Source organism: Eublepharis macularius, chromosome 14 (assembly GCF_028583425.1).
Source record: "Eublepharis macularius isolate TG4126 chromosome 14, MPM_Emac_v1.0, whole genome shotgun sequence".
Lineage (NCBI taxonomy): Eukaryota > Metazoa > Chordata > Lepidosauria > Squamata > Eublepharidae > Eublepharis > Eublepharis macularius.
Genome location: NC_072803.1, coordinates 68,243,883 through 68,256,072, shown reverse-complemented (window position 1 = coordinate 68,256,072; position 12,190 = coordinate 68,243,883). Strand labels below are relative to the sequence as shown.

Genomic DNA, 12,190 nt, shown 5'->3' with positions numbered 1-12,190 from the left:
TTTGTTTGTATTCAAAGTATTTACTGTGTATACAAACTGTATGTGGTTCAGGCCAGATCTTGATTGGTAAACTTCTAAAAGCATATCCCTGCTGCTAGTCAGAATAGAAGACAAACAGTCTGGTTCAGTATAAGGCAGTCCCATTTGATACACTGATAATTCCTAATTCATCAGTATCATAACTGTCTACAGATAATTCTTAATTTATTATCCCAAAGCTATTGAAAATCAATTGAAGGAAAGGCTACCTTCAGTCTCCTCTTTGAAAAGTTTAAAACTGCTCTCGTAAGGTGCAATGCAAAATTCAAGCAGGTGCAACCGCTTCTGCTCCTCAGCTGGTGCGGTCCTCCTCTTACCTTTTCTAATAGCTGGCGCAGTTGCTTCGTCCTGGCATCGCGTGAGCACATGGTCTGTTGAGGGGCCACCACTGTGCATATACACCGCCCTTCGCTGTCCTGGGCAGAGCTGTACACCTGCCAGCTTTCCTCGGGGTTGGTAGGCAACACCTGATCAGGCAGACAGGAAAGGAAGTCTCAGATGGCAAAATGCAGAAGGAACAAAATGCAGAAGGAACAGAGTGAACGGGAAGCCCCATCGAGACCCAGGCAACAGTCATCTGGAAGGGGGGGGAGGAGGCAGATGGAAAAGGGGGGGGGCGTCGGGCAGAGGAAATGTGCTTGCAGACCACAGGCAGACCACATTGCCTGCTCCACTTATCCAGAGGAGTTCGCCGTGTGTTAGTATGTAGTTGCAAAATAGTAAAAGAGTCCAGAAGCACCTTTAAGACTAACCAATTTTATTGTGGCAGAAGCTTTTGAGAACCACAGCTCTCTTCGTCAGATGCCATCTGACGAAGAGAGCTGTGGTTCTCTAAAGTTTCTGCCACAATAAAGTTGGTTAGTCTTAAAGGTGCTACTGGACTCTTTACTATTTTTCTCCATTTATGTCCCTCCAACTGCTTCTATGCCAACAATCCTTATCTCTGTTTTGCAGGCGAGGAGGTTGAGGTGGGGAGAGTGAGTGAATTTGCAGCAGAAGCAAGAAGTGCCCCAGGCCTTGGCAGGTCCAGTTCGGTCTCTTCATTTTTCTCCCTTCGCTTTAACAACCCCAGCTGAATAGCAGAGGCTTGGGACAGAGGAACAGCCCAGCTGTCCCACCCCCTGCTTGTGAGTTTCCGGAAGTGTCTGGTTGGTCACTGCAAGAGACAGAAGGCTGGTCAAGACAAGCCATGGGGTCAGCCAGCACAGACTTGGCCTACACACAACCAAATCAAATGGCGAGCTATGCTCTCCCTCTGGGGTTCTTCTGGACTGATGCTGAGCAGAGCAGCCGTCTATGGGCAAGTGGCAGCGCCAACTGGGTGTGGACCCCTGGCCCCTCCTCTCCTGCCCCCTCCTCCCACCTGCCTGGCTGCTTCTGCATCTCCTTCAGCAGCCCTTGGTGAAATTTGTTTATCTGAGCATGAGAGAAAGCAGGACTGAGGGGCCAAATCACTTCAGCTAATGCAGGATCCAACCTTGAAGGCACCATCGGCACCAGATCCCTGAGCTCCACAAGGCTTCAGTGAAAGAGGCACCAGGCACACCTGTTTGCTACCCTGTACTGCAAAGTCCTCTGCTAATTCTTTCATCGTTGATCAGGCCATATTTTGAGAAAGGCCATTATGCCATCTGGATTGTAGTTTCTGCAACAGACTTGATCTGCTGGCAAGAAGACAGCTTGTCATGGTTACGGCCCCTACGAATATCCAACCATCTTGCAGTCACTGACAATCTGCTAAACGTATTCTTTTTTCACAGATGGGTAAACGGATCTTTAAAAACGTGTCTGCCGCCGACAGATCACCTTACAGCATAACAGTAATATTGAAAAATGACCAAGTCCGCTCAGATGAAACCAAATGTTGCAAGCTCATGTCCACTGGCAACAGCCACAGCCCAAACCACGGTATGGAGAAACGGGACACAAGGCAGCCCTTTGGAGCTCCGCGACCAGCCTCCCTCCAGCCCTCCCTGCTGCCTGGTTCATTTGTGATCTTGCACAATGTCCACATTCATCTGGTACTCAGTGTTCCAAAGAGCATCTTCAGAGACTATTTTTTTTTTACTAACAACATCAATAATTAACCACTTTAAAAGCATCTTTATGGTGAGTTTGCTTCCCACAAGAAAGAGAACTAAACCAAATTACAGGGCAAAAGAAATATATGCCAAAGCACGTCTACCTTATGGAATTTATATGGAGATTGGAAAGGGGACACCCCCCCCCCCAACTGCAGACCCCTGCTTTTAAGCACCCCCATTTTCCAGCTCCAGTTGAGGGGATTCTAGACGTGACGGCTGGGAGAGGGTCTCTTTTTGTTCCGATAGTGCTGGGCTAGAGGGGCCGAGGAACTGACTGAGGAAAGGGTGCTTCAGTGCTCAAGGGTAAGACCACTGGTGTGGGGAGGGTGGACTATAAATTGAATAAATTAAATTAAGCATGAGTAGAGGAATCCTGGCCTTTCAATGTGACAATCATATGACAATGGGTAGGTGGGGGGGGGTCTCACCCAGAGCCCCTACAGCCATGCCTCTAGGGCAAGAGGAGGAGCACAGTACGCTCTCTGCATGCTGGAGGTGCCTGGGAGCATCTCCAGTTCACGGGTCTTGCCCAGGGACCTGCAAGAGCGATCACCAGCTCTCCACACTTGGCACTTTCCAAAATGACAAAGCTCTGAACCAATGGAATTCAAGAACAGCATTTGCTACCCAACACACATTGAGCAAAGTTGCCTATTTTTGTTCACTACCATCATCCACTACTTCTGCTTGTAATGGGGAGGAGCCACACAGGATGTGAAAGCTGCACCTCCTGGAAAACTTTAGACAACCAAGTCAGCAGGTGCATCCCCTACTCTTCCCCTGTTTATTATATGCACTTCATTTATACCCTGCCTTTCTCCCCAGAGGGGACCCAAAGTGGTTTGCAAGGTGCCCCTCTCCTCCTTTTTATCCTCCAATAGCCCTGTGCGGATGGTTAGGCTGAGTGTGTGACTGGCCTTGGGGAGTCAAACCTGGATCTCCCGGATCCCGGTGTGTGCTGGCTCTCATTGCTCTGGGGGGCAAGCGTGGTCTTCTTGGCTGCTGAGTCTTTTCCAGCCATGAATCTGAGCATCTTGTTATGTGATGTCCAAACAACAGTCGTCTTGACTTGGGCTACGTAATTTCAGCCAGAAAGGCAGACTATAAATAAATACAATGAATAAATGTGAACCAGGGATACCCTCCTGAATGTGCCCCCCGTGCTTGAAATGGGAGTGTGAGAGGTCTGAGCTTCTTAAGGCGGCTCACAGGGCACTTGTTCAGTGTTCATCTCGCTGACCGGGATATTCGCCATCTTAAACGCTGATCCCCTTGGAAAGAGCAGGACACAACTCCAGGCAGCTCCTCGATTCCATGCCCAGGCCTTGGATTATATGGGGTCAACTGGGTCAGTGGGGCTCCACAGCCATGTTATGGAGCCAAACAAATCCATTCTTTGCACAGATGGAGACCAGCTGAAGAAGCAGCGCCTGCCCCTCAGGCTTCAATGAGCCCCTCCTCAGACAGCATGGGGAAGGCATGGCTGCTCTTCGCTCAGCATTGGGCAGCCACATGGCCGGCCAGCCAGACCCCCAGAGGTTGCCCTATTGCATCAGCAGGCAGCCTTGGGGACTGAGCAGCCGTGACCTCCATAGTGCTGAGCTAGCAGCAGCCATGCCTTCCCCACGGCCAGGAAGGGCGTCCGAGTGCCACTCCTCCATCCATGCCATGGTCAGTGGCGGAAGCTGGTGTGACTCCTGCGCAAACCTCCTCTCAGGATCACTGAGCCCACACCCAATGCCCATTTGGAAAGAACTGAGCTGACCCAAAATTCGAGGGGGGGGGGAAGAGTATACAGAAAAGTCACCTGTGCAATACAATCCTGCCCATGCTTCACCTGGAGATAAGTGCCCTTTATTCCAATTATTATTATTATTTATTATATTTATATCCCACCCTCCCTGCAGGGACTTGCCCCCAAATCAAGTTTCCACAAAACTGCAATTTTAATTAGGGATGTTTAAAGGACGAGGTTAAAGGGCGTTAAAGGGCTAAATAAGGACATGTTTACCAATTCTGTGTTTCTGTTCACGATCCTACAGCAAGACCCTTCAACGACAGAGGAGTTGCCTGTGGAGAGCAGAGGCGGGCAGGGGCTGAGCCCCCTCCCTGCATCGGGGGCGGCTTCTAGGCCGTGTTTGAACACTGCAAGCAACAACCCGTTCTAAAAAGACACGGCAGGCCCCCCCCGCCGCCGCCGCCGCCGCTTTCCAGCCGCCCTCCGAGACCCGCTTGCAGAGCTGCCGGCGCAGCACTCCGCGACCTCAGCGCACGAGGAGCCCCAACCCGCCCAGCCTCGCGGCGCAGCTCGGCACACGCAGCCCCGACCCGGGCCAAGGACCAGGCTGCCCAGTCCCCGCAGGGCGCCCGCCCGAAGGGCCTTGCCCAGAGCCGCTCGCCTCCGCGCCCCGGCAAGAAAAGAGCCGAACTACCGGGCAGACTCCGCGGGCGCGCCTCAGGCACGCCGGCGGCCTCCTCCTCGAGCGGGATGCAGCCAACGCCGCTCCCTCGCGCAGGGCCGGCCTGCAGCGCCTCGGCTGGGGGGAGGCGTCGAGGCGGCCTGGGGGCGCTTGCTTTGGCCCGAAGCCCCTCGCGGCCGGGCCCTGACCCGGCGACCCCCCGCGAGGCGCCTGGCCGGCAGACCGCCCCGAGCCTGGGGCCAGCGGGGCGCGCAACCCGCTTGCGATCGGCCCGCGAGCTCCCGACGTCCCCGCCCCGGCCTCTGCTGGGCGCTGGGCCGCCTCTTCACACGCGCGGGGCGCCGCGAAGCGCAGCAGGTCCCTCGCCGCGGCCTCGCGCCCTCCCTCCCTGCTTCGGCGGGACTCACGCCGGTGCTGCGGTCCAAGGTGCCCCCGGAGGCGGCGCTCAGCTTGGTGGTGTTGAGCCCCACCAGGGCCGGCAGCGTCTGCGACATCCAGTTGGTGATCATGGCCATCGTGCTGAGCACCACGCCGATCTTCAGCAGCGGCACCGACATCTCGGCAGCGGCTCCGGCTCCGCGCGGCCGCTCCCGCCGCCTTCATGCCCCGCCACGCTCGCTGCTCCCGGCCCGCCCGGGCGGCGCTCCCTGCCAGCTTCTCCGCGCCGCCGCCCGCCTCGGCCTCATCCTGCCTGCCTGCCTGCCGCCCGCTCCGCCTCGCCTCGCCTCGCCTCGCCTCGCCGGATCGTCCGCCGAGCGACTGAATCGGCGAGGCGGAGCCGCGGCGCCCGCTGATGTCAAACTGGCGGAGCCCCGGCAGACCCGCCCCTGCCGCCGCGCTCGCCTCGCCGCCGCCCTCCAGCGGCAAAGGAGGCGGCCGTCGCCGCGCCCCTCCCCCCGGCTCCGCAGCGCCTCCGAGCACGCCCGGGAAGCAACGCTGGGCGCGCTGCGGGAGAAGGCGCGCCGGTGGCGGCGGCGAGCCCGGCTGGCTGGAGGCCTGGGAGAGACCGCCGGCGCCGGCCAAAGAGGGCGACACAGCGGTGGCGCCTTGGGCGGGCAGGGAAGACTCGTGGCTCTCCCGGCCTGGCCGAGCCGAAGGCGGGGACTCCGGGGATCCGGCTTCACCTCCCCGGGGCTCGCGGTGCCCGGCCTTGGCCCCAGCCGCCCTCGGCTAGTGCCGCCTATGGCCGCCTGCAGTGCCATCCTAGGGCGGGCTTTTCACTGAGACTGAAAGCCAAGCCCGCCCAGCTTCTGCCCACAGCAGGGAGACGGGACGGCGGTGCCTTGCAGGGCTGTTGTATTACTAAGAGCACCACAGCGTCAGTACTGCAGAGCGCCCTGGAGAGCCGAGAGGCGGAGGCCCCTTTCTCTCCACAGACTCTTTCTCGGAGACACTAAAACGGATCTCCAGCTTGGTCAGGGTGGTCAAGAAGGTGCTGCTTCTGCTCTCTGCCTCTCCACCTGCTGACCTTCATATCCCACAAGGGAGAGCCTCCTTTTCCTGTCCCAGCGGCCAGTGGGGCAAGCCATTTTGCACCCAGCACCATCTAATCCGGTCCAGTGCAAGGCAGCCCTTGCTCTCATGGGAAGACGCTACACACTGCCTCTCCATCATGGCCTGAAACAGCTTTCATCCAGTCAAAAACTGAGCTGGTGGAACTGCATCCGACCCCGCCGGTCCATCTAGGTGCCCCCTTGTCTCCTCTGGCTGGCAGCTGCTCGCCAGGGTCTGAGGCAGAAGTCCCCAACTGCAAGAAATGCGAGGCATGAAGCTGGAGCCCTTCTCTAGTTGCTGACTGTTCTGTGGCATCTTCTTTGGTACAAAAAAAGGGGGGGCTGTAGCAGGGGCTGTAGCACTGATGTTTTTTGGAATCCATTCTCCTCTGTAATTTCTTGTTTAACAACAGAAGAATCTGAAAACTTGCACGATTAATCATGTCAAAATTCAGATGTATGCACACTTCATTTGCATGATTTGCTTTCTTGTGTGTTGGAAGAGAAGCTTAGAGGACTTGTGGTAAAGCAGTGTACATGCATTTCATTTTCAACATGCTTATGTCACATCTTTTATTAGAAACAAAGAGAGACTAGCACAGTAGAGCAGCAACCTGCCACCCCTCTATGCTTCCAGGCAGCTCTTTTCACTTCTCCAGATATGGAAGGAAAGAACCAGAGGAAGATTGGGCGGCGGCGGGGTGTGTGTGTGCTGCTGACTCAGTTCTTGCTTTTCATGGCGGAGTGGCGGGGTGTTCCTGGAAACCCAACCATGCGGCTGATCTTCGCAGGTGGAAAACTGTGTGCTTCCTTAAGAGACAAAGAGCTGCAGAGCAGGGCCCACCTTCTGCCTTCCACAAAGGTGCTTCCAGAGATGCTGACCAATAGCTGGATTCTGGTGCCCTCTTCCAGGAGAAGTTGGCACTGCAGGCTCCCTTTTGCAAGTCGGTTTCATATTTTGCCTTTCTCTGCCACACCCTCTTTGAATACTACCGTCTCTCAGCTTCTGCAACACACAGAGAGTAATCTTGCCCTGCCTCACAGGGTCCTTACGAAGTTCTGTGACCCAAATGCTACTTGATTTCATAACTCAATACATGATCCCATTTGGTCACTGGTTAGTAAGATATTATTTAATATTGGGAAGAAGCATGTGGAGTAGAGATGGGCACAAAACAAACTACGGAACAAAATTCCGTACGGAACAGCTGGTTCATAGTCAAAGAACCACGCGTTCCGTGGGACTGTGTTTTTCCGAACCAAACCAACTTTTCTTACTGTTCTGTTGCTGGTTCGGACACTTTTGGCGCCAAACACTCCCTCGCCCAGGCAACGGTGGCAGTCTTTAGCTTGCCCCCAATCAGAGGCCTCCAGGCTTGATTGGCAGCTGTCAACTAGAGAGCTGCCAACTAGAGAGCTCCCACTCTGGCTTATCCAGCCAGGAAAAGGGGGGGAGGGTTAGAATCTCTAAGGCAACTGAGGAGCTGGGCCTTCAGCAGCCATGGTAACACCTTCCAAACATCTTCCTTCCAAAACCATGTTAGGCAGGTTTTTCTGCCAACCAGAGTGCTCCTGTGTTGTTGTCTCTTGCCTTTTCCGTAAATAGGGCAAGCCGTGTGATTCCTGGTTTCAGTTTCTGTAGAGTGGGAGTGGGAGGAGAGTTTGGTGGCTTGGTGGCTAGCTGTGGTGTTGAGATTGGGATTGGAACTTGTATCTTTGGCCTGCACTTCTGGCTGCTGGAAAAGGGGCTGAAAAGCCTCTTTTCTCTTGCTTTCTTGTTTTTCTTATTGACTGGGGACTGGGGAGGTGTTTGGGAAAAGGGTGCTTTTTTCTCTAAGCATGAAGGGGGCTGTCCTGTGCCCCCCCGAACCCTTTCAGAAATTGGGTGAGTTTGTTACGTTTGTGTTCCATGGAAATTAATGAACCACAAACCGAGCGGTTTGGGTTTTTTTTGTTCCATGCCCATCTCTAATGTGGAGGGATGTAGTCTCTGCCAATACCAACTCCAGCCACAGATGCAACCCTAACAACAATTTCCTGCGAGTAAAATTGGACTTACTTCTGAGTAGACCTTAAGATTGCTCCCTGAAGCATGCAACAGCTTTATCAAATTATGTTTTACTATTTGTCCGTGAACATTCTTCTCCCCCAACCACCACCTTGCTCTGTCCAAAAGCTGCCCTAGGAAATCGGTTCTGCCCCCCATCCTTTCACTGTGTATTGTGCCTTACACAGTTGCGATCTCTCATTTCTGTCTCTGTAAAGCTTCAGACTATCACATGGCCAAGAGGACTGAAGTAGACTACATGTGAATTTCAATTCTAGAACAAATTGAAAACTGGCTATTTTTAACCTTCCTTCCTCCAGAGCAGAGAATGAAGCAGCGCTTCAAAATGCTTCAGCTACTCGTATGGAAAATGCAGTTCTCACCACAGTTACTAGACAAGTTGGAAGATGTTATTTGCCCACCTCTCGGTCAAAACAGGATACAAAATATTCCTCCCCAATGGTTATATTTCCAGACTACCCAGAAGACTGGACTTTGGTAAGAATAGAGCCCAAAGCACTCTGGTTACTATATACCACCAAAAAGAAGTATCCACAAAAAGGCTCTTATTGGAAACGATCAACAATACCCCAACAGGAGGAAGTAATAGCGAAGATAATGGAAAATGCAGAAATGGACAAATTAACCTCACTAATGAAAGGACAAATGGAAGAAGATTTTGCTGCTCCATGGACCCCTTTTTACAACTGGATAAAAAACAAATATAAAGACTTGAATGTAGTAACCATATAAAGGCAGTATTTTAATTTGCCTTTATATGATTGGTAAGGTGAAATGTATAGATAAGTAGAATGCTGACCCAAGCAGATTTTATGATGTTACTATTATGTCTTTTCCTGTCCATCCCCCTTTTTCCCCTATGAGAAAACCAATGAAATACTTATATATATAAAAAAAGTATCCACAAAAAGGTTAAGGGACTTCCAGTCAGTACATAAAACTGACAGTTTGTACACACACATTGCAAGACACCCAGACCACTTGAACACCGTCAACCCCCCTCACAGGAATGGACCTGCCCATGGGCACAAGAGCTCTTTTTGCATCATCGGAGGATTTCCCAGATATGCAGAAAAATCCTTCCCCTGCAACTATGCGTTGAGGAGGACTGACCAGCAGGCCCAAGGGACAGATGAGCTGAAAGGACAGGAAGCTATTTGTCTAGCTCTGGAGCTCAAACATTTTGCACTATGGTGGGGGGAATCCCAACTATTTTTACCTTTTCCCTTCCCAATTTGGCTCTCAGCTTGAGCACAACTAGCTTTTAAAAGAGGGATTGAAAAATTTACTTCAAAATGGTTATGCTATTAGCACACAATTCCCAATGTCGAACCGGTTGTACATATGAAGTCTAAGACACTCTGGTTACTTGAAAAGTCTAACGAGGGGGAGCCCAAAGAATACTCCATGCCTTCCAGAAAATGATAGTACAGACATCTCTTAAATTAGCTCTGAAAGGGGGGCATTACATCAAAGATGTAATAAAATGCCAAGAATAGAGCTGTCAAACAAAATGCTCCTTCCATTTAAAAAAGCTTGCAAAAATGGTCACCTGTTCATTAACATTGCCGTATCTTGCCCAGCTTTTCTCCCCAGTGGAGACCCAAAGTAGCTTACAACACTGATCTTTCCTCCACTATTTTATCCTCACAACAACCTTGTGAAGTAGGTTAGAGTAGGCTTGGATCTCAGTCTGATAGTCTAGCTGCTACAGCTTGCTGGCTATTTAATTGACTTCAGTCTCCTTCGGTGATGTCATCACACAGCCTGAGGTTTGACTACAAAGCACTGTGACATCATCCCTTCATTTCATGATTTCAAACTGACCATGTGACTGAGGAAGTCTTGCCCTCTCAGTTGCCGTCATTTGTCCTCAGACACAGCAACACTATCTGGTAGCTCTGACTGATTGGTTGTGGTGTATCACGGCTTCATGCTGGTCACAGTTTGACCCCTCACTGCCTTGTTTCGCCAATCGTATGAATCCAGGAAGAGGGAAGCAAAATGAACGGAAGGCACGATGTCACCAAATCAGCAATATCCCAGTGGAAGGATAGCAATCAATTTTTGTAAAAAGCAAATATGCACTCAGAGTTTCCCGGAAAGCATGTCTAGCCCTCTAAAACCACTTGTGTGGTATGTGTATGAGGGAGGGGGGTGGCAGCTCTGCACGGTCTGGTGTTCCTCCAAGGACCACCACGGGGACATCCGGGCAGCTCTGATTCACTTGCATCTTCGGTCTCACTTGACAGATGCCGGGGCACTGCTTGGAGGGTGTTTTTCTCAGAACAGCTGGTCCTACGCCTGGGACATAACGGGCCACATATGGCTGAACCAGTGTGGGCTGAACAATGAAGGCCCTACAGCAAAACAGAGCTGACAGGAAAGACACCGTTTCACTTTTGTTTTGGAAATGACAATTATTTTTAAATTGGAACAGGTGGCAGTCTGGTTGTTTGAAATGCAATTAGGAAATACCTGCTTTAAGGTTTTCCCAAGCAATAGATTTGGCTTGACAGTTCCTTTTCCCCATTAGTGCACATAACCCATTCTTCCCCATTGACCCTTTCCTAATTCTTCAATTCTTTCCAGAAAAAAAAACATGTATCTATATGTCAGTACTGGCTTTGGTTAATTTTTTGGGCACTCAACAGTTATAGAATAACAAACGCCACACATAATTGAAAGGCAGAGTTTGCACATATTAAAAATGCTGTGATTTTGCCTGTTTCCCACTTCAAATAAATAAATGCATTGGGGAGGTGGGGGAGCCTGAAGATTTAAACCTCTGAAGCCATTGACTGAGGCTTCTCTGGCATCAACTGATTGAAGGGAGCCACTTTTTTGCCATTACGTTAGTTGCTGGAATGTTTATAAACATTCCAAGAGTGCCTGGGATTGTTTGGATCTGGGACAAACCCCAATTTTTATTTATTTATTTACTTAAATTTATAGTCCGCCCTCCCCAACCAAGTGGGCTCAGGGCGGATCACAGCAATTTAAAACACACTACACAATTCATCAGCAGTAGCCATTAAAAATATAAATAATACGTATCATTCATTTAAAACATATATTAGCACCATATAAATACAGCTATCAACAATAAAAACATAGCAGCACGTTATACATTCACCTATCACCGTCTATAGAGCAGATTACAGCGATCGTATAAAGATGTGAGATGACTTTGGGCGGGAGGGCACAGAATCTCACCCCCCACACTAGGGGGGAGGGGCACCGCCCAGCATCACCCATATGCCTGGCGGAACAGCTCCATCTTGCAGGCCTGGCGAAATGAAAACAAGTCCTGCTGGGCCCTGGTCTCGCAAGACAGAGCGTTCCACCAGGTTGGGGCCAGGGCCAAAAACGCCCTGGTCCTGGTCGATGATAGGTGGGCCTCCCTAGGGCCAGGGATCTTTAACAAGATGTTTGTCGCTTGAGCAAAGAGTCCTCTGGGGCTCATATGGGGAGAAGCGGTCCCACAGGTACAATGGTCCCAGTCCACTTAGGGCTTTATAGGTTAGTACCAAAACCTTGAACCTGATTCGGTACTCCACCGGTAGCCAATGCAGCTGGCGCAGTACCAGTGTTATATGTTCCCATATTGGTGTTCTGGTAATAACTCGCACCGCTGCATTCTGCACCAGTTGTAACCGCCAGATCAGGCTCAAGGGAAGCCCAGCGTAGAGTGCGTTACAGTAGTCCAGTCTAGAGGTGACCATTGCTTGGACCACTGTAGTCAAGTCATGAGATGCCTGGCCTGACGAAGATAGTAAAAAGAGGACCTGGCAACCGCTGAGACCTGATCCTCCATTGTTAAGGAGGAATCAAGAATCACCCCCAGGCTCCTAACTCTCAGAGCCAGTGTAAGCACTGCCCCATCGAGTACAGGAAGCTGGGGTCCCGAATCCACATTTCCACGACTCAAGTACATGATCTCCGCCTTCATAGGGTTCAGTTTCAGCCGACTTTGTCTCAACCATCCAGCCACAGCTTCAAAAACACGCTCCAGGACATCCGGGGCCGATCCGGGTCGGCCATCCGTCAACAGATAAAGTTGGGTGTCATCTGCATATTGGTGAA

The 12,190-nt window shown here is 51.5% G+C and overlaps 1 protein-coding gene across 2 annotated transcripts in view; it reads right to left on the bottom strand.

Annotated features, from left to right (window-relative positions):
• OLFM1 (olfactomedin 1) overlaps positions 1-12,190 on the bottom strand; it is a 59,917-nt gene that overhangs the window by 36,594 nt on the left and 11,133 nt on the right. The window contains exons 1-2 of one of the 2 annotated variants that reach the window (XM_054998057.1): positions 4,951-5,312; positions 357-506 (exon numbers count right to left, since the gene is read on the bottom strand). In XM_054998057.1, coding sequence (XP_054854032.1) covers positions 357-506; positions 4,951-5,100 — 300 coding nt within the window. In that variant the 5' untranslated portion in view covers positions 5,101-5,312. Of the gene's footprint in view, positions 1-356; positions 507-4,950; positions 5,313-12,190 lie in introns of those variants that run through there. The other variant, XM_054998058.1, reaches the window with a different exon arrangement.